This window comes from Platalea leucorodia (assembly GCF_965183815.1).
Source record: "Platalea leucorodia genome assembly, chromosome: 11".
In the NCBI taxonomy this organism is placed as follows: Eukaryota; Metazoa; Chordata; class Aves; order Pelecaniformes; family Threskiornithidae; genus Platalea; species Platalea leucorodia.
Genome location: NC_138833.1, coordinates 24,518,520 through 24,541,178, shown reverse-complemented (window position 1 = coordinate 24,541,178; position 22,659 = coordinate 24,518,520). Strand labels below are relative to the sequence as shown.

At 62.0% G+C, this 22,659-nt stretch overlaps 1 protein-coding gene across 1 annotated transcript; it reads right to left on the bottom strand.

The window, feature by feature from the left end:
- Positions 1 to 2,875: 2,875 nt before the first annotated feature.
- LOC309596272 (uncharacterized protein) lies at positions 2,876 to 8,215 on the bottom strand. Its single transcript, XM_082324226.1, has 5 exons — positions 8,162 to 8,215; positions 5,887 to 6,078; positions 4,456 to 4,554; positions 3,949 to 4,069; positions 2,876 to 3,208 (listed from the first exon to the last, which is right to left on the bottom strand). Exons 2-5 carry the CDS (start codon positions 6,014 to 6,016, stop codon positions 3,133 to 3,135), a joined length of 426 nt encoding a protein of 141 aa, XP_082180352.1. The 5' UTR covers positions 6,017 to 6,078; positions 8,162 to 8,215; the 3' UTR covers positions 2,876 to 3,132.
- Between the last annotated feature and the right edge of the window lie 14,444 nt (positions 8,216 to 22,659).

Sequence of the window (22,659 nt, the reverse complement as noted above, 5' to 3'; positions counted from 1 at the left end):
TCTCTGCCCCTGCTCCCGCTCACAGCCCACGCAGCCAGAGCCATTGCCTCGCCACCAAAAAGCACCCAAGCGGCTCGAGCATTTCAGTCCTCTGCACTTGACAGCTCGCAGAGGGCTGCTGGCCCTTTCTGTCCGCGCCCCTCACCCCAGGACCCAGCCGGGGAAAGCAGCGCAGGGAACCTGGTCAATACCTTTGCCTTGGCTCGGCTTTTTTGCCCCCAGAGTAAGCCCCCGGGATTGCTGGATTCATCTGCATGTGGCATCAGGGGTGGGAGAGTGACACCAGCGAGCCAACAGACCCTGGAGAGATTTTATTTAAAAAAAAAAAAAAGAAAAAAAAAGCGACACTGATGACATACTGAAGGCACGCGAGGAGATACTGAGAGCTGCTTTGTGTGAGAGGGGCAGCTACGATTATCAGGAAGCGGTGCACGCGAGCCGACCGCCGGCAAGCGCACGATCTGCGAGCGAGCGATACGCCGGTGACCCTCGGGCTCTGCTGCGGTGCCCTCCGCTCATCCTGCGCCGCCCCGGGCTTCCCGCGCAGGGCTTGCCACTTAAATAAGACCTGCGCGATGTTACTTACCACCCTGCCCTGCGGCGCGCAAAGGAATTAGACGTGAAACAGGGAAAGCAAAGAGGCCCGTCGGCTGGCCGCACCAGATGGCCGTAGAGCCCTGCCGGTTCCCTCGCCGCTCTGGACGGCAGCGCAGCTCTGCGCTCCCTGCCGCTCCCGCCAGCGAGCGCGGCGCCTGCGCTTGGCCGCCTGCGGCGCGCCAGACTCGGGAGGCTGGAGGGGCTGGTCCGCCGAGGCGGCGGCTGAGCCGCTCGCTTCCTTCGGCTGCCTCATTTGCCGCCTTAAAACAACCACTTCCACGCTCCCTTTCTTTGTTTCAGACCCCTCTCAACATCTCCTGGCCTGCAAGCCATTTGCAGCAAGCAACACGGCTGAAATACCGTGCTGCTAGAGACCTAGCTGTCATCTTGCTCCCACGTACAAAGGCTTTGGGAACCTGAACCCCCTGCTTGTTTTGGCATCGAGACTGCGAGGCGAGAAACACGCCTGGACTCCAACAAGCCAGACGCCTGCCCGGTCGCTCAGCACAGTGCTACGCGGCTGCCCGACCGACACCTTCTGCCGCTAAAACCAGAGCGCGGTTCCCTTCTGAAGAGCCACCGGCAGCGCGGAGAGTCCCTCGCCTTTCCCTGCGCCAGGTCCCCCGGGAACAGCGTCTCGGTCGGACCGGAGCGTGCGGCAGCCTCCGGTCGTCCCAGCCCCTCGCCCGTCCAGAAAGCGCCTGCCCGTAGCAGCGGCAGAGCCGCTGCTGCCCAGGGGGGAAAGGAACGGCTCGGGGTGAAGCTCCCCAGGCTGCCCGTGGCCCGTGCGGAGCTGGGGGTCCAGAAGCAAAGGGGTTAGGGGAGGGGTGGAGCAGGGGAGCGGGGGCGCGAGACTGGAGGGCAGGGGACGCGGGGGGCACGGCCCGGGGAAAAAAAAAAAAACCCACACGGGGGGAAAAAACCTTGTGTGGGGGGACGTTCGGGTGGAGAGCACTCGGGAGGGCGGAGAGACACGCAGAGGAGGACAGGGGGGAGGAGACGGGGACGGACGGACGGACGGACAGCGGCTATGTGTGGGTAGAAAGGTGCACGGGGGGACACGGGTAGGGATGACCTACACCAGGGGGTCCACCCGGCATAATCCACAGCAGATAACTCACCTGGGATAACCTGCAACGGATATTCCGCTCCGGAGAAGGAATCCACGCCAGCTAATCCCCAGCAATGCCCCTCAAACTGCCCGCGGTTCACCCCAGATTTGGCCCAAATTGGCGCGGGCTTTTCGTTTGGGGTTTTTTTGTTTGTTGTTGTTGTTGTTTTTTGTTTTTTCTTTTACATCATACAAAACTTGGGGGTTTCTGCTTTTCCAAAATATTCAGTTCTGGGGTTTTCCGGCGCTTTTCCACATCATAACAATGGGTCATTTTTGGTTTTCTGCGTTAAAATGCGGGGGGGCGTGGGGGGTGTGAGTGTGTGCGTGTGCGGTGTGGTGTGTTTGTGCTTGCTTTCCAGCTGCACAAATCCAGGCGGATTCAGCTTTCCTGGGAGCCCCAAACTGTGTTGCTCTTGGATACTGGATATTTTGCTCTTGGACTTGCATATTTTGACACTTTGATATCTTCGACTTCTCTCTTTAGACTTTGGTATCTACTTACAATCCTACCTCTTTAGACTTAGTTATCTGTTTACACTTCCATAGAACCTTTACTTCGATTACACGGGATACCTACTTAGGCTTACTCGGTGACACAGGGTAAGCGTAGGTACCTCTACCTATCCAGACTGACTTCTGGTTTAAATTCCTTCACCTACATCATCTCTTTTTGCATTTTAAACTCCTTTATTTCTTAACATAGAGACAAGTTCTTTTTTATTTTAAAACCCTATCTCCATTGAGATTTTTTAATAATTTCTATAACATAGCAGGTACAGGTTTGTATTTTGAAATCCTTTTATTTATATATATATACACAGACATAAAAATGAATATTATTTTTCAATATATATGTATAAAGGCGAGAGATTTTTTCTCTACTGCAATGCCTCGCACCCGTATTTCCAGTTCTTCACATGGTTAATCACACACACACACACGAGTTTTCAGGCATTTTGGGGCTGTGACCCCCCTTCTCTGGGGGGAAACCTCCCCGTGACACCTTCATCCCCCACTCACCTGCTCCTCTGTTTCATCATCACGCCCCCGCCCCCAGTGACGTTGGGGGGCCCCAAATGACATCATCACCCCCCAGGCCCCTCCACACGCCTCCACACTTTTTAATCACCCCCCCAAAAAAGGCACAAAACAAGGAAAACAGCTACTTTAATAATGCCATTTACATATGTAGGCGCCCCCCTGAAAAGGGGAGCTCCGCCAGAAAAATAAAATGGGGGCAGCCCCCTCAAACGGCTGCAGCCCCCCCCGGCCCCTGTCCCGCAAGCTGGTGGCTGCCCCACGCCGCGGGGGGAGCCTGCCGGGGGACGGTGCCGCACCTCTTGCACAGCTGTGAATCGATACCAGTAGATTATCTGTCTCCAAGATACGCAGTTATCACTTGACCAGGGGTTTTTTGCGCCTTACGTCATTAGGAGCGACATCTGGCCAGCCGTGCCGCCCAAGAGAGATGCTGCTGAACTGCCAGGGAAACGCACCCTTGAAAGCCAGACAGAAAGTACTTCAGAGCACTCCGTCAAAAGAGCGGGGGGGAAAACACCCCGTAACGTTCAGTTGCCTCTCCTGGTCAACGTTCAGAACAAATACCTAACTGCTTAAACACACCTAAGCAATTGTACGCCACAGCTAGTTGGCAGTTACAGCTGAAACAACGCAAGGCAGTTTCTACATCCAATTTTAACTTTTTTTTCCTAAAGTTACATCTAGGAGAGAAAAATCCGTGACAGAAGAGATCCCCCATACGGTTTTACTTTGGGGGCAGAATCCAATCCCCGGGGCTGCAACGCGTAAGGCTACCAAAAAGGACTGGCAGATTTGCTAACGCTTTTGGCTGCGCCGAAGCACGCAGAGGAACGCGTGTTGATGACATCTCGGCTGTTGCAACTGAGAACCAGCGATGCCATCAACTTCTGGAAGACGTGCTGTGCTCGGGTCTTTGGAAGCAAACGGACTTTTTTTTGTTTTTTCTTTTTTTTTTTTTTTTTTAAGAGAGTGGAAAGTCTTGCTGCTGCTGACTTCTACTGCCAAGCGCATCATCTCTGAAGATCCCCACTCTGATGGGGAGCTCATAAAACACAACTTCTTTGAATGAGAAAGATTTCCATTCTGGAAAATCTCTTTCCAGCTGTAAGAAATCACACGCTGTAGGTTAAGGAAAAAGGACGCTGCCGAAGCAGTAACTCACCGAAACCACGTCAGGCCTCGCTGTCGCTACTTACAAGGCTGGCAATGCTTCTCGGGAAAGCGACGCCGATTCCTCCTCTTTTGTCCACGTCTCTCCTTGGACCTTGATCGCTTTTAGTACGGACGCTAGTATCGCAGTAAGCTTTTCAAGTACTACTGTAAGACATTTTAAAAACTTATTGACTGAAAAAGCACACAGCTTTTATGACGAAAACAAAGCCTGTTTCTTCCGAACACCTGAACTCTCACAAACATTGTCTTTCCTCTTTTACGACGCAATTATTTTCCCAATAGCATTTCCTAGTAAGCGCACAGAAACACAAGATTGCGCTTTCAGGAAGGCAAAATAAACGGAGGGAAGTCGATTCTGCACAGGCGTTAACACGCTCCAGCGCAGACCTTCTTTGACTTTTAGTATCTGCGTTAAAACAGTTCCTAGAAAAACTACAGAAGGAAGGAGAGCCGGCACATTCTTGACGTTAACTTCGAAGTCCATACTACAAGCGCCTTAGGAAAAACGCGGACACGCATCGCGGACGTACCTTGTACTCGCAGACCGCTATGGAGCCTTTCCGTCCGTCTTGCACTTTCACGGCAGAAGAAAGGGCGACCACGGTGAAACGGCGGCAGCTGACACTCTGCTGAGAGAGGAAAAAAAAAAACCCGTAGCATAAAGCTGGGTAGGAGTCCCAAGCTTCCTGGTTTTGTGAAGTTTTGCAAAGACTACAACCGAGGGAAGGAAAAAATAGCCGTTTGGAACATATTGCCAAACAACATTTGGCCATAAAACTCGGATGCGTTTGACACGCGCCCATTTTTTGGGAACTTGCTATTCGCTTCCCGTTATCGTTGTTCTTCCTTCGGAACCTCTGCTTGTAGCCAACTTGATTTGCTACCGGTTCAAGCGCTTCCCTTCCTGGTATTACTGGCACACGGACCCAGGCAAGTCACTGAACTGCTCTTCCGAACGTCTCCAAACGACAATTACAGCCACGAAAGAGGAGTTCAAGAGAGGAAAAGGAGAGGTCGGGCAGCAAAAGAGCTCTGCAGGCTGCCACCAGTCAACACTGCGCTCTTTTTTTTCTTTTAAATCCACCCCCCCCCGCCCCCAAATACAAACAAAAACAACCCCCACGACCTTGTATTTTTTGCCTTTGGGAGCTCATCCCTGTCTCAGCACGAAGCGCAGACGACCTGTATCCCGATTTGCACGTGACGAATCCGCGTTCGGAAGAAATAGGCCAGATCCGTAAGACTGGTGTTATTTTGCGGGTTTTAACAATCGCAACGCAATCGCATCGACCGACGCGTTTGTGACAAAACTCATTAACTTCTAAACGTAGCACCTCCTTGGGTAAAAAAACGTGTTTGAGACTGAAAACAAAATGATGATTCAGAGCTCCCACTCCTGATGGAGCCGTGGGGAAAGGAAGGAAAGTGAAGACAAACAGCAGCAACATCAAGTGAAATTCGCCTCCAATTCCGAGCACGTGCCTAAGAGACTCTGCAAGTCCACACCTCAATCCTAGGAGCGACTAGCCCTTTTCTGGAAGGACAAACTTTCTTACTTCAAAGTCCTAGACCGAAGGCTCCACGGAACAGAACGTGGACCGAGCCACAGGACACCGTGCCATCCACGCCCGAATGGCAAAGAAAAATCACGGAAAACTAAATTTAAGTATCAGTTGCCATCGAGCTTCATTCCTTACGTTTCCACTGGCACCTAGGTGCTCAAAAATGAACTCTACTGACACCGCGTATTACTAACAATTTACTTCTGCGTATCAAAACAAAAGGCTATTTCCAGCTCGCCCATCCAATTAGCACGACCAACCAGAAGTGAAACACCGGACCCGAAAGAAGGGAACAGGCAGCTCTTCATTTCTCCTAGAGCAAAGTCTGTTCTTTTGCCTGGAAGGCAAACATCCGTAACTCCCAAGGGAGCACTGCAGGAAGGAGGCGCGCTCTCTTACCTGCAGTTTGTCCTCGGCTTTTCTGCACGGGCAGCAGATTTGCCTTTCCTCTGGCTTTGATGTGGCGCACCCCTGGCGTCCTTGAACCGGCAAGTGTTTCTCCCCGCTCCCGCAGCCCCAGACGCGCCATTACCTGAGCAGCGAGCGGAATCAAGCACGCAGGATTTTCTGCACGGGACGCAGAAAGTGACACTGGAAAGGAGGAGGCAAAAAGAGAAGCGGTTTGCCCGGCAGCCACGACCATAGAAACTACACCTGCCGGCATGGCCCGGGGAACCAACGTGGCCGACCAAAAGCCCCGGGCTCCAAGATGCCGCGAGACGCAGCCCTCCCTGCTTTTGGACCCTGCGGGGACACCGTTCCCCACGCCACCGCCGCACGTGGAAGCCCCGCCGAGCCCTCAGCGTGGCTCCGGGCAGCCCACGCCACCGGCTCCGGCCGGACCCCCCCCACCGGCGCCGACCCGGCGCCCCCCCGCCGCCCGGCCCCGGAGCGGCGCGGCTCGGAGCGGCGCGGCTCGGCGCCCCCCCCGCCGCCCGGCCGCGGAGCGGCGCGCCTCGGCGCCCCCCCGCCGCCCGGCCGCGGAGCGGCGCGCCTCGGCGCCCCCCCCGCCGCCCGGCCCCGGAGCGGCGCGGCTCGGCGCCCCCCCGCCGCCCGGCCCCGGAGCGGCTCGGAGCGGCGCGGCGCGGCGGCCCCCCCGCCGCCCGGCCCCGGAGCGGCGCGGCTCGGAGCGGCGCGGCTCGGCGCGGCGCCCCCCCGCCGCCCGGCCCCGGAGCGGCGCGGCTCGGCGCCCCCCCGCCGCCCGGCCCCGGAGCGGCGCGGCTCGGAGCGGCTCGGCGCGGCGCCCCCCCCGCCGCCCGGCCCCGGAGCGGCGCGGCTCGGAGCGGCGCGGCTCGGCGTCCCCCCGCCGCCCGGCCCCGGAGCGGCGCGGCTCGGCGCCCCCCCCGCCGCCCGGCCCCGGAGCGGCGCGGCTCGGCGCCCCCCCGCCGCCCGGCCCCGGAGCGGCGCGGCTCGGCGCCCCCCCCGCCGCCCGGCCCCGGAGCGGCGCGGCTCGGCGCCCCCCCCGCCGCCCGGCCCCGGAGCGGCGCGCCTCGGCGCACCCCCGCCGCCCGGCCCCGGAGCGGCGCGCCTCGGCGCCCCCCCCGCCGCCCGGCCCCGGAGCGGCGCGCCTCGGCGCCCCCCCCGCCGCCCGGCCCCGGAGCGGCGCGCCTCGGCGCCCCCCCGCCGCCCGGCCCCGGAGCGGCGCGGCTCGGAGCGGCGCGGCTCGGCGCGGCGCCCCCCCCGCCGCCCGGCCCCGGAGCGGCGCGGCTCGGAGCGGCGCGGCTCGGCGCGGCGCCCCCCCCGCCGCCCGGCCCCGGAGCGGCGCGCCTCGGAGCGGCGCGGCTCGGCGCGGCGCCCCCCCGCCGCCCGGCCCCGGAGCGGCGCGCCTCGGAGCGGCGCGGCTCGGCGCGGCGCCCCCCCCGCCGCCCGGCCCCGGAGCGGCGCGCCTCGGAGCGGCGCGGCTCGGCGCCCCCCCCGCCGCCCGGCCCCGGAGCGGCGCGCCTCGGAGCGGCGCGGCGCCCCCCCCGCCGCCCGGCCCCGGAGCGGCACGCCTCGGAGCGGCGCGGCGCCCCCCCCGCAGCCCGGCCCCGGAGCGGCACGCCTCGGAGCGGCGCGGCGCCCCCCCCGCAGCCCGGCCCCGGAGCGGCACGCCTCGGAGCGGCGCCCCCCCCGCCGCCCGGCCCCGGAGCGGCGCGCCTCGGAGCGGCGCGGCTCGGCGCCCCCCCCGCCGCCCGGCCCCGGAGCGGCGCGCCTCGGAGCGGCGCGGCTCGGCGCAGCGCCCCCCCGCCGCCCGGCCCCGGAGCGGCGCGCCTCGGAGCGGCGCGGCTCGGCGCCCCCCCCGCCGCCCGGCCCCGGAGCGGCGCGCCTCGGAGCGGCGCGGCTCGGCGCCCCCCCCGCCGCCCGGCCCCGGAGCGGCGCGCCTCGGAGCGGCGCCCCCCCCGCCGCCCGGCCCCGGAGCGGCGCGGCTCGGAGCGGCGCGGCTTGGCGCCCCCCCGCAGCTCGGCCCCGGAGCGGCACGCCTCGGCTCGGCGCCCCCCCCGCCGCCCGGCCCCGGAGCGGCGCGGCTCGGCGCGGCGCGGCGCCCCCCCCGCCGCCCGGCCCCGGAGCGGCGCGGCGCGGCGCGGCGCCCCCCCGGACCGGCTCCAGGAAGCTCCGCCCGCCCGGCTCCCACACGGCACCGCACCCTCCCCGCTCCGTGCCTCCCGCCGCCCTCCTCGGGGCTTTCCCCGCTCACCTCCTCGCTGCCTGCAGCCGCAGCCCAACGACCGCTCCGCTCCCCTCCGCCCCGGGCTCACGCTGGCCCCTCCGCGCGGGGAACCTCCGCCCACCGCGCGATTCCCACCCCCGACGCACCGCGCATGCGCTGGCAAAGCTCCGTCCTCCCCGCGGCAAACCCCGCCCTCTGCAGCAAAGCTCCGCCCTGCACACACCACGCATGCGCCAGCGAAGCTCCGCCCTCCCCGCGGCAAGGCTCCGCCCCACGCGGCAAAGCTCCGCCCTGACACAGCGCGCATGCGCCCGTGGAGCTCCGCCTTCACACGACAAAGCTCCGCCTTACCACCGCAACGCTCCGCCCCCCGCGGCTAAGCTCCGCCCTGCACACACCACGCATGCGCCAGCGAAGCTCCGCCCTCCCCGCGGCAAGGCTCCGCCCCACGCGGCAAAGCTCCGCCCTGACACAGCGCGCATGCGCCAGCGAAGCTCCGCCCTCCCCGCGGCAAGGCTCCGCCCCACGCGGCAAAGCTCCGCCCTGACACAGCGCGCATGCGCCCGTGGAGCTCCGCCCTCACACGGCAGCGCTCCGCCCCCCGCGGCTAAGCTCCGCCCCTGACACAGCGCGCATGCTCGGCCAAAGCTCCGCCCTTCAGGGCAAAGCTCCGCCCTCCCGCTGCAAAGCTCCGCCCCCCCATGCACTGCGCATGTGCCGGTGAGGCTCCGCCCTCACGCGGCAAAGCTCCGCCTTACCACCGCAAGGCTCCGCCCCCCGCGGCTAAGCTCCGCCCCGACACAGCACGCATGCTCGGCCAAAGCTCCGCCCTTCAGGGCAAAGCTCCGCCCCCCCCGCGGCAAGGCTCCGCCCCCTACGCACCGCGCATGCGCCGGTGAAGCTCCGCCCTCACATGGCAAAGCTCCGCCTTACCACCGCAAGGCTCCGCCCCCCGCGGCTAAGCTCCGCCCTGACACACCGCACGGGGTGGTCTCCAGGGGCGGGGCCTGTCGCTAGGGGTGGTGCCCTTCCCCTGCCGGGGGGCTCCAGGGGCGGGGCCCGTCGCTAGGGGCGGGGCCGCTCCACACCAGGACGGGGGCGTGGGCCGGGGCGGGGCTGCACCGGAGGCCGAGGCGGCCGTGCCAGCAGCAGCGAGCACCTCCCGGGCGGCGAGAGCGGCGCTTCCTTACCGGGAGGCAGCAACGGCTGCGGCGGCATCGCCCCGCGGGCGCCGCGCTGTCGCATGCCCGTTACCGGCCACCGGCACCGGGGATCACGTGGACGCCACCGCCCCTGCGCGGCTCCCGGCCTGCAGTACCCGCTTTTGGACGCCAGGCGGCAGCACCGAGGCACGGCCAAAACGCCCCACCGCCCCCGGGCGCCACCCGAGCTGCAGTACCCGCTTTTGGACGCCAGGCGGCAGCACCACACCGAGCCCCGCGCTCCGAGCGCTCCCCGCGGGGACAAAGGACTCGCACCCCGGCCCGCCTTGGGCCGCCCGCAGCCGCCGCCGCCTTACGGGGGGGGGGCCACAAGCCTCGCCCTTCTCTGCCCCTGCTCCCGCTCACAGCCCACGCAGCCAGAGCCATTGCCTCGCCACCAAAAAGCACCCAAGCGGCTCGAGCATTTCAGTCCTCTGCACTTGACAGCTCGCAGAGGGCTGCTGGCCCTTTCTGTCCGCGCCCCTCACCCCAGGACCCAGCCGGGGAAAGCAGCGCAGGGAACCTGGTCAATACCTTTGCCTTGGCTCGGCTTTTTTGCCCCCAGAGTAAGCCCCCGGGATTGCTGGATTCATCTGCATGTGGCATCAGGGGTGGGAGAGTGACACCAGCGAGCCAACAGACCCTGGAGAGATTTTATTTAAAAAAAAAAAAATAAAAAAAAAGCGACACTGATGACATACTGAAGGCACGCGAGGAGATACTGAGAGCTGCTTTGTGTGAGAGGGGCAGCTACGATTATCAGGAAGCGGTGCACGCGAGCCGACCGCCGGCAAGCGCACGATCTGCGAGCGAGCGATACGCCGGTGACCCTCGGGCTCTGCTGCGGTGCCCTCCGCTCATCCTGCGCCGCCCCGGGCTTCCCGCGCAGGGCTTGCCACTTAAATAAGACCTGCGCGATGTTACTTACCACCCTGCCCTGCGGCGCGCAAAGGAATTAGACGTGAAACAGGGAAAGCAAAGAGGCCCGTCGGCTGGCCGCACCAGATGGCCGTAGAGCCCTGCCGGTTCCCTCGCCGCTCTGGACGGCAGCGCAGCTCTGCGCTCCCTGCCGCTCCCGCCAGCGAGCGCGGCGCCTGCGCTTGGCCGCCTGCGGCGCGCCAGACTCGGGAGGCTGGAGGGGCTGGTCCGCCGAGGCGGCGGCTGAGCCGCTCGCTTCCTTCGGCTGCCTCATTTGCCGCCTTAAAACAACCACTTCCACGCTCCCTTTCTTTGTTTCAGACCCCTCTCAACATCTCCTGGCCTGCAAGCCATTTGCAGCAAGCAACACGGCTGAAATACCGTGCTGCTAGAGACCTAGCTGTCATCTTGCTCCCACGTACAAAGGCTTTGGGAACCTGAACCCCCTGCTTGTTTTGGCATCGAGACTGCGAGGCGAGAAACACGCCTGGACTCCAACAAGCCAGACGCCTGCCCGGTCGCTCAGCACAGTGCTACGCGGCTGCCCGACCGACACCTTCTGCCGCTAAAACCAGAGCGCGGTTCCCTTCTGAAGAGCCACCGGCAGCGCGGAGAGTCCCTCGCCTTTCCCTGCGCCAGGTCCCCCGGGAACAGCGTCTCGGTCGGACCGGAGCGTGCGGCAGCCTCCGGTCGTCCCAGCCCCTCGCCCGTCCAGAAAGCGCCTGCCCGTAGCAGCGGCAGAGCCGCTGCTGCCCAGGGGGGAAAGGAACGGCTCGGGGTGAAGCTCCCCAGGCTGCCCGTGGCCCGTGCGGAGCTGGGGGTCCAGAAGCAAAGGGGTTAGGGGAGGGGTGGAGCAGGGGAGCGGGGGCGCGAGACTGGAGGGCAGGGGACGCGGGGGGCACGGCCCGGGGAAAAAAAAAAAAACCCGCACGGGGGGAAAAAACCTTGTGTGGGGGGACGTTCGGGTGGAGAGCACTCGGGAGGGCGGAGAGACACGCAGAGGAGGACAGGGGGGAGGAGACGGGGACGGACGGACGGACGGACAGCGGCTATGTGTGGGTAGAAAGGTGCACGGGGGGACACGGGTAGGGATGACCTACACCAGGGGGTCCACCCGGCATAATCCACAGCAGATAACTCACCTGGGATAACCTGCAACGGATATTCCGCTCCGGAGAAGGAATCCACGCCAGCTAATCCCCAGCAATGCCCCTCAAACTGCCCGCGGTTCACCCCAGATTTGGCCCAAATTGGCGCGGGCTTTTCGTTTGGGGTTTTTTTGTTTGTTGTTGTTGTTGTTTTTTGTTTTTTCTTTTACATCATACAAAACTTGGGGGTTTCTGCTTTTCCAAAATATTCAGTTCTGGGGTTTTCCGGCGCTTTTCCACATCATAACAATGGGTCATTTTTGGTTTTCTGCGGTAAAATGCGGGGGGGCGTGGGGGGTGTGAGTGTGTGTGTGCTTGCTTTCCAGCTGCACAAATCCAGGCGGATTCAGCTTTCCTGGGAGCCCCAAACTGTGTTGCTCTTGGATACTGGATATTTTGCTCTTGGACTTGCATATTTTGACACTTTGATATCTTCGACTTCTCTCTTTAGACTTTGGTATCTACTTACAATCCTACCTCTTTAGACTTAGTTATCTGTTTACACTTCCATAGAACCTTTACTTCGATTACACGGGATACCTACTTAGGCTTACTCGGTGACACAGGGTAAGCGTAGGTACCTCTACCTATCCAGACTGACTTCTGGTTTAAATTCCTTCACCTACATCATCTCTTTTTGCATTTTAAACTCCTTTATTTCTTAACATAGAGACAAGTTCTTTTTTATTTTAAAACCCTATCTATCTCCATTGAGATTTTTTAATAATTTCTATAACATAGCAGGTACAGGTTTGTATTTTGAAATCCTTTTACATATATATATATATACACACACATAAAAACGAATATTATTTTTCAATATATATATATAAAGGCGAGAGATTTTTCTCTACTGCAATGCCTCACACCCGTATTTCCAGTTTTTAACATGGTTAATCACTCACACACACACACACACACGAGTTTTCAGGCATTTTGGGGCTGTGACCCCCCTTCTCTGGGGGGAAACCTCCCCGTGACACCTTCATCCCCCACTCACCTGCTCCTCTGTTTCATCATCACGCCCCCGCCCCCCGTGACGTTGGGGGGCCCCAAATGACATCATCACCCCCCAGGCCCCTCCACACTTTTTAATCACCCCCCCAAAGAAGGCACAAAACAAGGAAAACAGCTACTTTAATAATGCCATTTACATATGTAGGCGCCCCCCCGAAAAGGGGAGCTCCGCCAGAAAAATAAAATGGGGACAGCCCCCCCAAACGGCTGCAGCCCCCCCCGGCCCCTGTCCCGCAAGCCGGCGGCTGCCCCACGCCGCGGGGGGAGCCTGCCGGGGGACGGTGCCGCACCTCTCGCTCAGGCTCTGCTCTGCCATGCTCCCCCTCCGTTCCCGCGCTGGGACGGGCTCCCTGGGGCAACAAACCTCCCCGCTCCCTCTTGGCCCGGGACTCGCCCCACCACGCAGCCCTCGCTGCCGCACCCGCGGGGCACCCACCGGAGACAGAGCCGGGAGCCTCCAGGCACGGGGCCGGCCCCTTACCCTCGGGACGCTTCACGACAGGCAGGCCAACCTGGGCCGGGGGGTACCTAGCGAGCATCACGAGATGCTTGCAACAAGACACCTGAAAAACAAAAAGCCCAAGCGATATTTCAGCATGTGAAAAAAATAGCACAGCAGCGAGTAGAGGAATTCAGTCAGAGCAAGGGAGAGGAGAGCAGTTGAGCTCAAGGAGGATTCAAGGTAAGCAGGTCAGCTCCAAATACAAGACATCCTTTAAAAGCTAGAGCGACCTGAATGCTTCCCATCAGCATTGAGACGGTACGATTCCGAACACGTTCTTCGCATAAAAGCACACGCTCTTGCCGGCGTTGGAAAACGTCTCACCCCTTCCTTACGGCATGGCTGCAAGGAGACGACCCTGCGAGGCTGCAGGACGAGGGCGTACCGCAATCAGAATCTACGCTTACAGGTCCGCCGCAACAGCTACGGCCCTCGCAGCTGCTGCTGCACATCTTGCTGGCTCGGTCCACAAAGCTGGAAGGGAAGCGTAACGCTTTCGAGGGTAAAAGGATAACCAAAGGACAAATCGCAGCAATTCGCTTTATACTAAAAAAAGCTGTGCGTGTGTTTATAAACATCCAATAAAAATACTTCTGCTGGAGAAGGACTGGATTTTCCTTTGGCGTTAATTTAACTTGCACAGCTGTGAATCGATACCAGTAGATTATCTGTCTCCAAGATACGCAGTTATCATTTGACCAGGGGTTTTTTGCGCCTTACGTCATTAGGAGCGACACCTGGCCAGCCGCGCCGCCCAAGAGAGATGCTGCTGAACTGCCAGGGAAACGCACCCTTGAAAGCCAGACAGAAAGTACTTCAGAGCACTCCGTCAAAAGAGCGGGGGGGAAAACACCCCGTAACGTTCAGTTGCCTCTCCTGGTCAATGTTCAGAACAAATACCTAACTGCTTAAACACACCTAAGCAATTGTACGCCACAGCTAGTTGGCAGTTACAGCTGAAACAACGCAAGGCAGTTTGTATATCCAATTTTAACTTTTTTTTCCTAAAGTTACATCTAGGAGAGAAAAATCCATGACAGAAGAGATCCCCCATACGGTTTTACTTTGGGGGCAGAATCCAATCCCCGGGGCTGCAACACGTAAGGCTACCAAAAAGGACCGGCAGATTTGCTAACGCTTTTGGCTGCGCCGAAGCACGCAGAGGAACGCGTGTTGATGACATCTCGGCTGTTGCAACTGAGAACCAGCGATGCCATCAACTTCTGGAAGACGTGCTGTGCTCGGGTCTTTGGAAGCAAACGGACTTTTTTTTTTTTTCTTTTTTTTTTTTTTTTTTAAGAGAGTGGAAAGTCTTGCTGCTGCTGACTTCTACTGCCAAGCGCATCATCTCTGAAGATCCCCACTCTGATGGGGAGCTCATAAAACACAACTTCTTTGAATGAGAAAGATTTCCATTCTGGAAAATCTCTTTCCAGCTGAAGTAAGAAATCACACGCTGTAGGTTAAGGAAAAAGGACGCTGCCGAAGCAGTAACTCACCGAAACCACGTCAGGCCTCGCTGTCGCTACTTACAAGGCTGGCAATGCTTCTCGGGAAAGCGACGCCGATTCCTCCTCTTTTGTCCACGTCTCTCCTTGGACCTTGATCGCTTTTAGTACGGACGCTAGTATCGCAGTAAGCTTTTCAAGTACTACTGTAAGACATTTTAAAAACTTATTGACTGAAAAAGCACACAGCTTTTATGACGAAAACAAAGCCTGTTTCTTCCGAACACCTGAACTCTCACAAACATTGTCTTTCCTCTTTTACGACGCAATTATTTTCCCAATAGCATTTCCTAGTAAGCGCACAGAAACACAAGATTGCGCTTTCAGGAAGGCAAAATAAACGGAAGGAAGCCGATTCTGCACAGGCATTAACACGCTCCAGCGCAGACCTTCTTTGACTTTTAGTATCTGCGTTAAAACAGTTCCTAGAAAAACTACAGAAGGAAGGAGAGCCGGCACATTCTTGACGCTAACTTTGAAGTCCGTACTACAAGCGCCTTAGGAAAAACGCGGACACGCATCGCGGACGTACCTTGTACTCGCAGACCGCTATGGAGCCTTTCCGTCCGTCTTGCACTTTCACGGCAGAAGAAAGGGCGACCACGGTGAAACGGCGGCAGCTGACACTCTGCTGAGAGAGGAAAAAAAAAAACCCGTAGCATAAAGCTGGGTAGGAGTCCCAAGCTTCCTGGTTTTGTGAAGTTTTGCAAAGACTACAACCGAGGGAAGGAAAAAATAGCCGTTTGGAACATATTGCCAAACAACATTTGGCCATAAAACTCGGATGCGTTTGACACGCGCCCATTTTTTGGGAACTTGCTATTCGCTTCCCGTTATCGTTGTTCTTCCTTCGGAACCTCTGCTTGTAGCCAACTTGATTTGCTACCGGTTCAAGCGCTTCCCTTCCTGGTATTACTGGCACACGGACCCAGGCAAGTCACTGAACCGCTCTTCCGAACGTCTCCAAACGACAATTACAGCCACGAAAGAGGAGTTCAAGAGAGGAAAAGGAGAGGTCGGGCAGCAAAAGAGCTCTGCAGGCTGCCACCAGTCAACACTGCGCTCTTTTTTTTCTTTTAAATCCACCCCCCCCCGCCCCCAAATACAAACAAAAACAACCCCCACGACCTTGTATTTTTTGCCTTTGGGAGCTCATCCCTGTCTCAGCACGAAGCGCAGACGACCTGTATCCCGATTTGCACGTGACGAATCCGCGTTCGGAAGAAATAGGCCAGATCCGTAAGACTGGTGTTATTTTGCGGGTTTTAACAATCGCAACGCAATCGCATCGACCGACGCGTTTGTGACAAAACTCATTAACTTCTAAACGTAGCACCTCCTTGGGTAAAAAAACGTGTTTGAGACTGAAAACAAAATGATGATTCAGAGCTCCCACTCCTGATGGAGCCGTGGGGAAAGGAAGGAAAGTGAAGACAAACAGCAGCAACATCAAGTGAAATTCGCCTCCAATTCCGAGCACGTGCCTAAGAGACTCTGCAAGTCCACACCTCAATCCTAGGAGCGACTAGCCCTTTTCTGGAAGGACAAACTTTCTTACTTCAAAGTCCTAGACCGAAGGCTCCACGGAACAGAACGTGGACCGAGCCACAGGACACCGTGCCATCCACGCCCGAATGGCAAAGAAAAATCACGGAAAACTAAATTTAAGTATCAGTTGCCATCGAGCTTCATTCCTTACGTTTCCACTGGCACCTAGGTGCTCAAAAATGAACTCTACTGACACCGCGTATTACTAACAATTTACTTCTGCGTATCAAAACAAAAGGCTATTTCCAGCTCGCCCATCCAATTAGCACGACCAACCAGAAGTGAAACACCGGACCCGAAAGAAGGGAACAGGCAGCTCTTCATTTCTCCTAGAGCAAAGTCTGTTCTTTTGCCTGGAAGGCAAACATCCGTAACTCCCAAGGGAGCACTGCAGGAAGGAGGCGCGCTCTCTTACCTGCAGTTTGTCCTTGGCTTTTCTGCACGGGCAGCAGATTTGCCTTTCCTCTGGCTTTGATGTGGCGCACCCCTGGCGTCCCTGAACCGGCAAGTGTTTCTCCCCGCTCCCGCAGCCCCAGACGCGCCATTACCTGAGCAGCGAGCGGAATCAAGCACGCAGGATTTTCTGCACGGGACGCAGAAGGTGACACTGGAAAGGAGGAGGCAAAAAGAGAAGCGGTTTGCCCGGCAGCCACGACCATAGAAACTACACCTGCCGGCATGGCCCGGGGAACCAACGTGGCCGACCAAAAGCCCCGGGCTCCGAGATGCCGCGAGACGCAGCCCTCCCTGCTTTTGGACCCTGCGGGGACACCGTTCCCCACGCCACCGCCGCACGTGGAAGCCCCGCCGAGCCCTCAGCGTGGCTCCGGGCAGCCCACGCCACCGGCTCCGGCCGGACCCCCCCCCACCGGCGCCGACCCGGCGCCCCCCCCGCCGCCCGGCCCCGGAGCGGCGCGGCTCGGAGCGGCGCGGCTCGGCGCCCCCCCCGCCGCCCGGCCCCGGAGCGGTGCGGCTCGGCGCCCCCCCGCCGCCCGGCCGCGGAGCGGAGCGGCGCGGCGCGGCTCGGCGGCCCCCCGCCGCCCGGCCGCGGAGCGGAGCGGCGCGGCGCGGCTCGGCGGCCCCCCGCCGCCCGGCCGCGGAGCGGAGCGGCGCGGCGCGGCTCGGCGCCCCCCCGCCGCCCGGCCGCGGAGCGGAGCGGCGCGGCGCCCCCCCCGCCACCCGGCCCCGGAGCGGCTCGGAGCGGCGCGGCGCGGCGCCCCCCCCGCCGCCCGGCCCCGGAACGGCGCGGCTCGGAGCGGCGCGGCGCCCCCCCCGCCGCCCGGCCCCGGAGCGGCGCGGCTCGGAGCGGCGCCCCCCCGCCGCCCGGCCCCGGAGCGGCGCGCCTCGGAGCGGCGCGGCTCGGCGCCCCCCCCGCCGCCCGGCCCCGGAGCGGCGCGCCTCGGAGCGGCGCGGCTTGGCGCCCCCCCCGCCCCCCGGCCCCGGAGCGGCGCGGCTCGGAGCGGCGCGGCTCGGCGCCCCCCCCGCCGCCCGGCCCCGGAGCGGCGCGGCTCGGCGCCCCCCCCGCCGCCCGGCCCCGGAGCGGCGCGGCTCGGCGCCCCCCCGCCGCCCGGCCCCGGAGCGGCGCGGCTCGGCGCCCCCCCCGCCCCCCGGCCCCGGAGCGGCGCGCCTCGGAGCGGCGCGGCGCGGCGCCCCCCCCGCCGCCCGGCCCCGGAGCGGCGCGGCTCGGAGCGGCGCGGCGCGGCGGCCCCCCCGCCGCCCGGCCCCGGAGCGGCGCGGCTCGGAGCGGCGCGGCGGCCCCCCGCCGCCCGGCCCCGGAGCGGCGCGCCTCGGAGCGGCGCGGCTCGGCGCGGCGCCCCCCCGCCGCCCGGCCCCGGAGCGGCGCGCCTCGGAGCGGCGCGGCTCGGCGCCCCCCCCGCCGCCCGGCCCCGGAGCGGCGCGCCTCGGAGCGGCGCGGCTCGGCGCCCCCCCCGCCGCCCGGCCCCGGAGCGGCGCGCCTCGGAGCGGCGCGGCTCGGCGCCCCCCCCGCCGCCCGGCCCCGGAGCGGCGCGCCTCGGAGCGGCGCGGCTCGGCGCGGCGCCCCCCCCGCCGCCCGGCCCCGGAGCGGCGCGCCTCGGAGCGGCGCGGCTCGGCGCCCCCCCCGCCGCCCGGCCCCGGAGCGGCGCGCCTCGGAGCGGCGCGGCGCCCCCCCCGCAGCCCGGCCCCGGAGCGGCGCGCCTCGGCTCGGCGCCCCCCCCGCCGCCCGGCCCCGGAGCGGCGCGGCTCGGCGCGGCGCGGCGCCCCCCCGCCGCCCGGCTCCAGGAAGCTCCGCCCGCCCGGCTCCCACACGGCACCGCACCCTCCCCGCTCCGTGCCTCCCGCCGCCCTCCTCGGGGCTTTCCCCGCTCACCTCCTCACTGCCTGCAGCCGCAGCCCAACGACCGCTCCGCTCCCCTCCGCCCCGGGCTCACGCTGGCCCCTCCGCGCGGGGAACCTCCGCCCACCGCGCGATTCCCACCCCCGACGCACCGCGCATGCGCTGGCAAAGCTCCGTCCTCCCCGCGGCAAACCCCGCCCTCTGCAGCAAAGCTCCGCCCTGCACACACCACGCATGCGCCACCGAAGCTCCGCCCTCCCCGCGGCAAGGCTCCGCCCCACGCGGCAAAGCTCCGCCCTGACACAGCGCGCATGCGCCAGCGAAGCTCCGCCCTCCCCGCGGCAAGGCTCCGCCCCACGCGGCAAAGCTCCGCCCTGACACAGCGCGCATGCGCCCGTGGAGCTCCGCCCTCACACGGCAGCGCTCCGCCCCCCGCGGCTAAGCTCCGCCCCTGACACAGCGCGCATGCTCGGCCAAAGCTCCGCCCTTCAGGGCAAAGCTCCGCCCTCCCGCTGCAAAGCTCCGCCCCCCCATGCACTGCGCATGTGCCGGTGAGGCTCCGCCCTCACGCGGCAAAGCTCCGCCTTACCACCGCAAGGCTCCGCCCCCCGCGGCTAAGCTCCGCCCCGACACAGCACGCATGCTCGGCCAAAGCTCCGCCCTTCAGGGCAAAGCTCCGCCCCCCCCGCGGCAAGGCTCCGCCCCCTACGCACCGCGCATGCGCCGGTGAAGCTCCGCCCTCACATGGCAAAGCTCCGCCTTACCACCGCAAGGCTCCGCCCCCCGCGGCTAAGCTCCGCCCTGACACACCGCACGGGGTGGTCTCCAGGGGCGGGGCCTGTCGCTAGGGGTGGTGCCCTTCCCCTGCCGGGGGGCTCCAGGGGCGGGGCCCGTCGCTAGGGGCGGGGCCGCTCCACACCAGGACGGGGGCGTGGGCCGGGGCGGGGCTGCACCGGAGGCCGAGGCGGCCGTGCCAGCAGCAGCGAGCACCTCCCGGGCGGCGAGAGCGGCGCTTCCTTACCGGGAGGCAGCAACGGCTGCGGCGGCATCGCCCCGCGGGCGCCGCGCTGTCGCATGCCCGTTACCGGCCACCGGCACCGGGGATCACGTGGACGCCACCGCCCCCGGGCGCCACCCGAGCTGCAGTACCCGCTTTTGGACGCCAGGCGGCAGCACCACACCGAGCCCCGCGCTCCGAGCGCTCCCCGCGGGGACAAAGGACTCGCACCCCGGCCCGCCTTGGGCCGCCCGCAGCCGCCGCCGCCTTACGGGGGGGGGGCCACAAGCCTCGCCCTTCTCTGCCCCTGCTCCCGCTCACAGCCCACGCAGCCAGAGCCATTGCCTCGCCACCAAAAAGCACCCAAGCGGCTCGAGCATTTCAGTCCTCTGCACTTGACAGCTCGCAGAGGGCTGCTGGCCCTTTCTGTCCGCGCCCCTCACCCCAGGACCCAGCCGGGGAAAGCAGCGCAGGGAACCTGGTCAATACCTTTGCCTTGGCTCGGCTTTTTTGCCCCCAGAGTAAGCCCCCGGGATTGCTGGATTCATCTGCATGTGGCATCAGGGGTGGGAGAGTGACACCAGCGAGCCAACAGACCCTGGAGAGATTTTATTTAAAAAAAAAAAAATAAAAAAAAAGCGACACTGATGACATACTGAAGGCACGCGAGGAGATACTGAGAGCTGCTTTGTGTGAGAGGGGCAGCTACGATTATCAGGAAGCGGTGCACGCGAGCCGACCGCCGGCAAGCGCACGATCTGTGAGCGAGCGATACGCCGGTGACCCTCGGGCTCTGCTGCGGTGCCCTCCGCTCATCCTGCGCCGCCCCGGGCTTCCCGCGCAGGGCTTGCCACTTAAATAAGACCTGCGCGATGTTACTTACCACCCTGCCCTGCGGCGCGCAAAGGAATTAGACGTGAAACAGGGAAAGCAAAGAGGCCCGTCGGCTGGCCGCACCAGATGGCCGTAGAGCCCTGCCGGTTCCCTCGCCGCTCTGGACGGCAGCGCAGCTCTGCGCTCCCTGCCGCTCCCGCCAGCGAGCGCGGCGCCTGCGCTTGGCCGCCTGCGGCGCGCCAGACTCGGGAGGCTGGAGGGGCTGGTCCGCCGAGGCGGCGGCTGAGCCGCTCGCTTCCTTCGGCTGCCTCATTTGCCGCCTTAAAACAACCACTTCCACGCTCCCTTTCTTTGTTTCAGACCCCTCTCAACATCTCCTGGCCTGCAAGCCATTTGCAGCAAGCAACACGGCTGAAATACCGTGCTGCTAGAGACCTAGCTGTCATCTTGCTCCCACGTCCAAAGGCTTTGGGAACCTGAACCCCCTGCTTGTTTTGGCATCGAGACTGCGAGGCGAGAAACACGCCTGGACTCCAACAAGCCAGACGCCTGCCCCGTCGCTCAGCACAGTGCTACGCGGCTGCCCGACCGACACCTTCTGCCGCTAAAACCAGAGCGCGGTTCCCTTCTGAAGAGCCACCGGCAGCGCGGAGAGTCCCTCGCCTTTCCCTGCGCCAGGTCCCCCGGGAACAGCGTCTCGGTCGGACCGGAGCGTGCGGCAGCCTCCGGTCGTCCCAGCCCCTCGCCCGTCCAGAAAGCGCCTGCCTGTAGCAGCGGCAGAACCGCTGCTGCCCAGGGGGGAAAGGAACGGCTCGGGGTGAAGCTCCCCAGGCTGCCCGTGGCCCGTGCGGAGCTGGGGGTCCAGAAGCAAAGGGGTTAGGGGAGGGGTGGAGCAGGGGAGCGGGGGCGCGAGACTGGAGGGCAGGGGACGCGGGGGGCACGGCCCGGGGAAAAAAAAAAAAACCCGCACGGGGGGAAAAAACCTTGTGTGGGGGGACGTTCGGGTGGAGAGCACTCGGGAGGGCGGAGAGACACGCAGAGGAGGACAGGGGGGAGGAGACGGGGACGGACGGACGGACGGACAGCGGCTATGTGTGGGTAGAAAGGTGCACGGGGAGACACGGGTGGGAATGACCTACACCAGGGGGTCCACCCGGCATAATCCACAGCAGATAACTCACCTGGGATAACCTGCAACGGATATTCCGCTCCGGAGAAGGAATCCACGCCAGCTAATCCCCAGCAATGCCCCTCAAACTGCCCGCGGTTCACCCCAGATTTGGCCCAAATTGGCGCGGGCTTTTCGTTTGGGGTTTTTTTGTTTGTTGTTGTTGTTGTTTTTTGTTTTTTCTTTTACATCATACAAAACTTGGGGGTTTCTGCTTTTCCAAAATATTCAGTTCTGGGGTTTTCCGGCGCTTTTCCACATCATAACAATGGGTCATTTTTGGTTTTCTGCGGTAAAATGCGGGGGGGCGTGGGGGGTGTGAGTGTGTGCGGTGTGGTGTGTTTGTGCTTGCTTTCCAGCTGCACAAATCCAGGCGGATTCAGCTTTCCTGGGAGCCCCAAACTGTGTTGCTCTTGGATATTGGATATTTTGCTCTTGGACTTGCATATTTTGACACTTTGATATCTTCGACTTCTCTCTTTAGACTTTGGTATCTACTTACAATCCTACCTCTTTAGACTTAGTTATCTGTTTACACTTCCATAGAACCTTTACTTCGATTACACGGGATACCTACTTAGGCTTACTCGGTGACACAGGGTAAGCGTAGGTACCTCTACCTATCCAGACTGACTTCTGGTTTAAATTCCTTCACCTACATCATCTCTTTTTGCATTTTAAACTCCTTTATTTCTTAACATAGAGACAAGTTCTTTTTTATTTTAAAACCCTATCTATCTCCATTGAGATTTTTTAATAATTTCTATAACATAGCAGGTACAGGTTTGTATTTTGAAATCCTTTTATTTATATATATATATATACACACATAAAAATGAATATTATTTTTCAATATATATGTATAAAGGCGAGAGATTTTTTCTCTACTGCAATGCCTCGCACCCGTATTTCCAGTTCTTCACATGGTTAATCACTCACACACACACGAGTTTTCAGGCATTTTGGGGCTGTGACCCCCCTTCTCTGGGGGGAAACCTCCCCGTGACACCTTCATCCCCCACTCACCTGCTCCTCTGTTTCATCATCACGCCCCCGCCCCCAGTGACGTTGGGGGGCCCCAAATGACATCATCACCCCCCAGGCCCCTCCACACGCCTCCACACTTTTTAATCACCCCCCCAAAAAAGGCACAAAACAAGGAAAACAGCTACTTTAATAATGCCATTTACATATGTAGGCGCCCCCCTGAAAAGGGGAGCTCCGCCAGAAAAATAAAATGGGGGCAGCCCCCTCAAACGGCTGCAGCCCCCCCCGGCCCCTGTCCCGCAAGCTGGTGGCTGCCCCACGCCGCGGGGGGAGCCTGCCGGGGGACGGTGCCGCACCTCTTGCACAGCTGTGAATCGATACC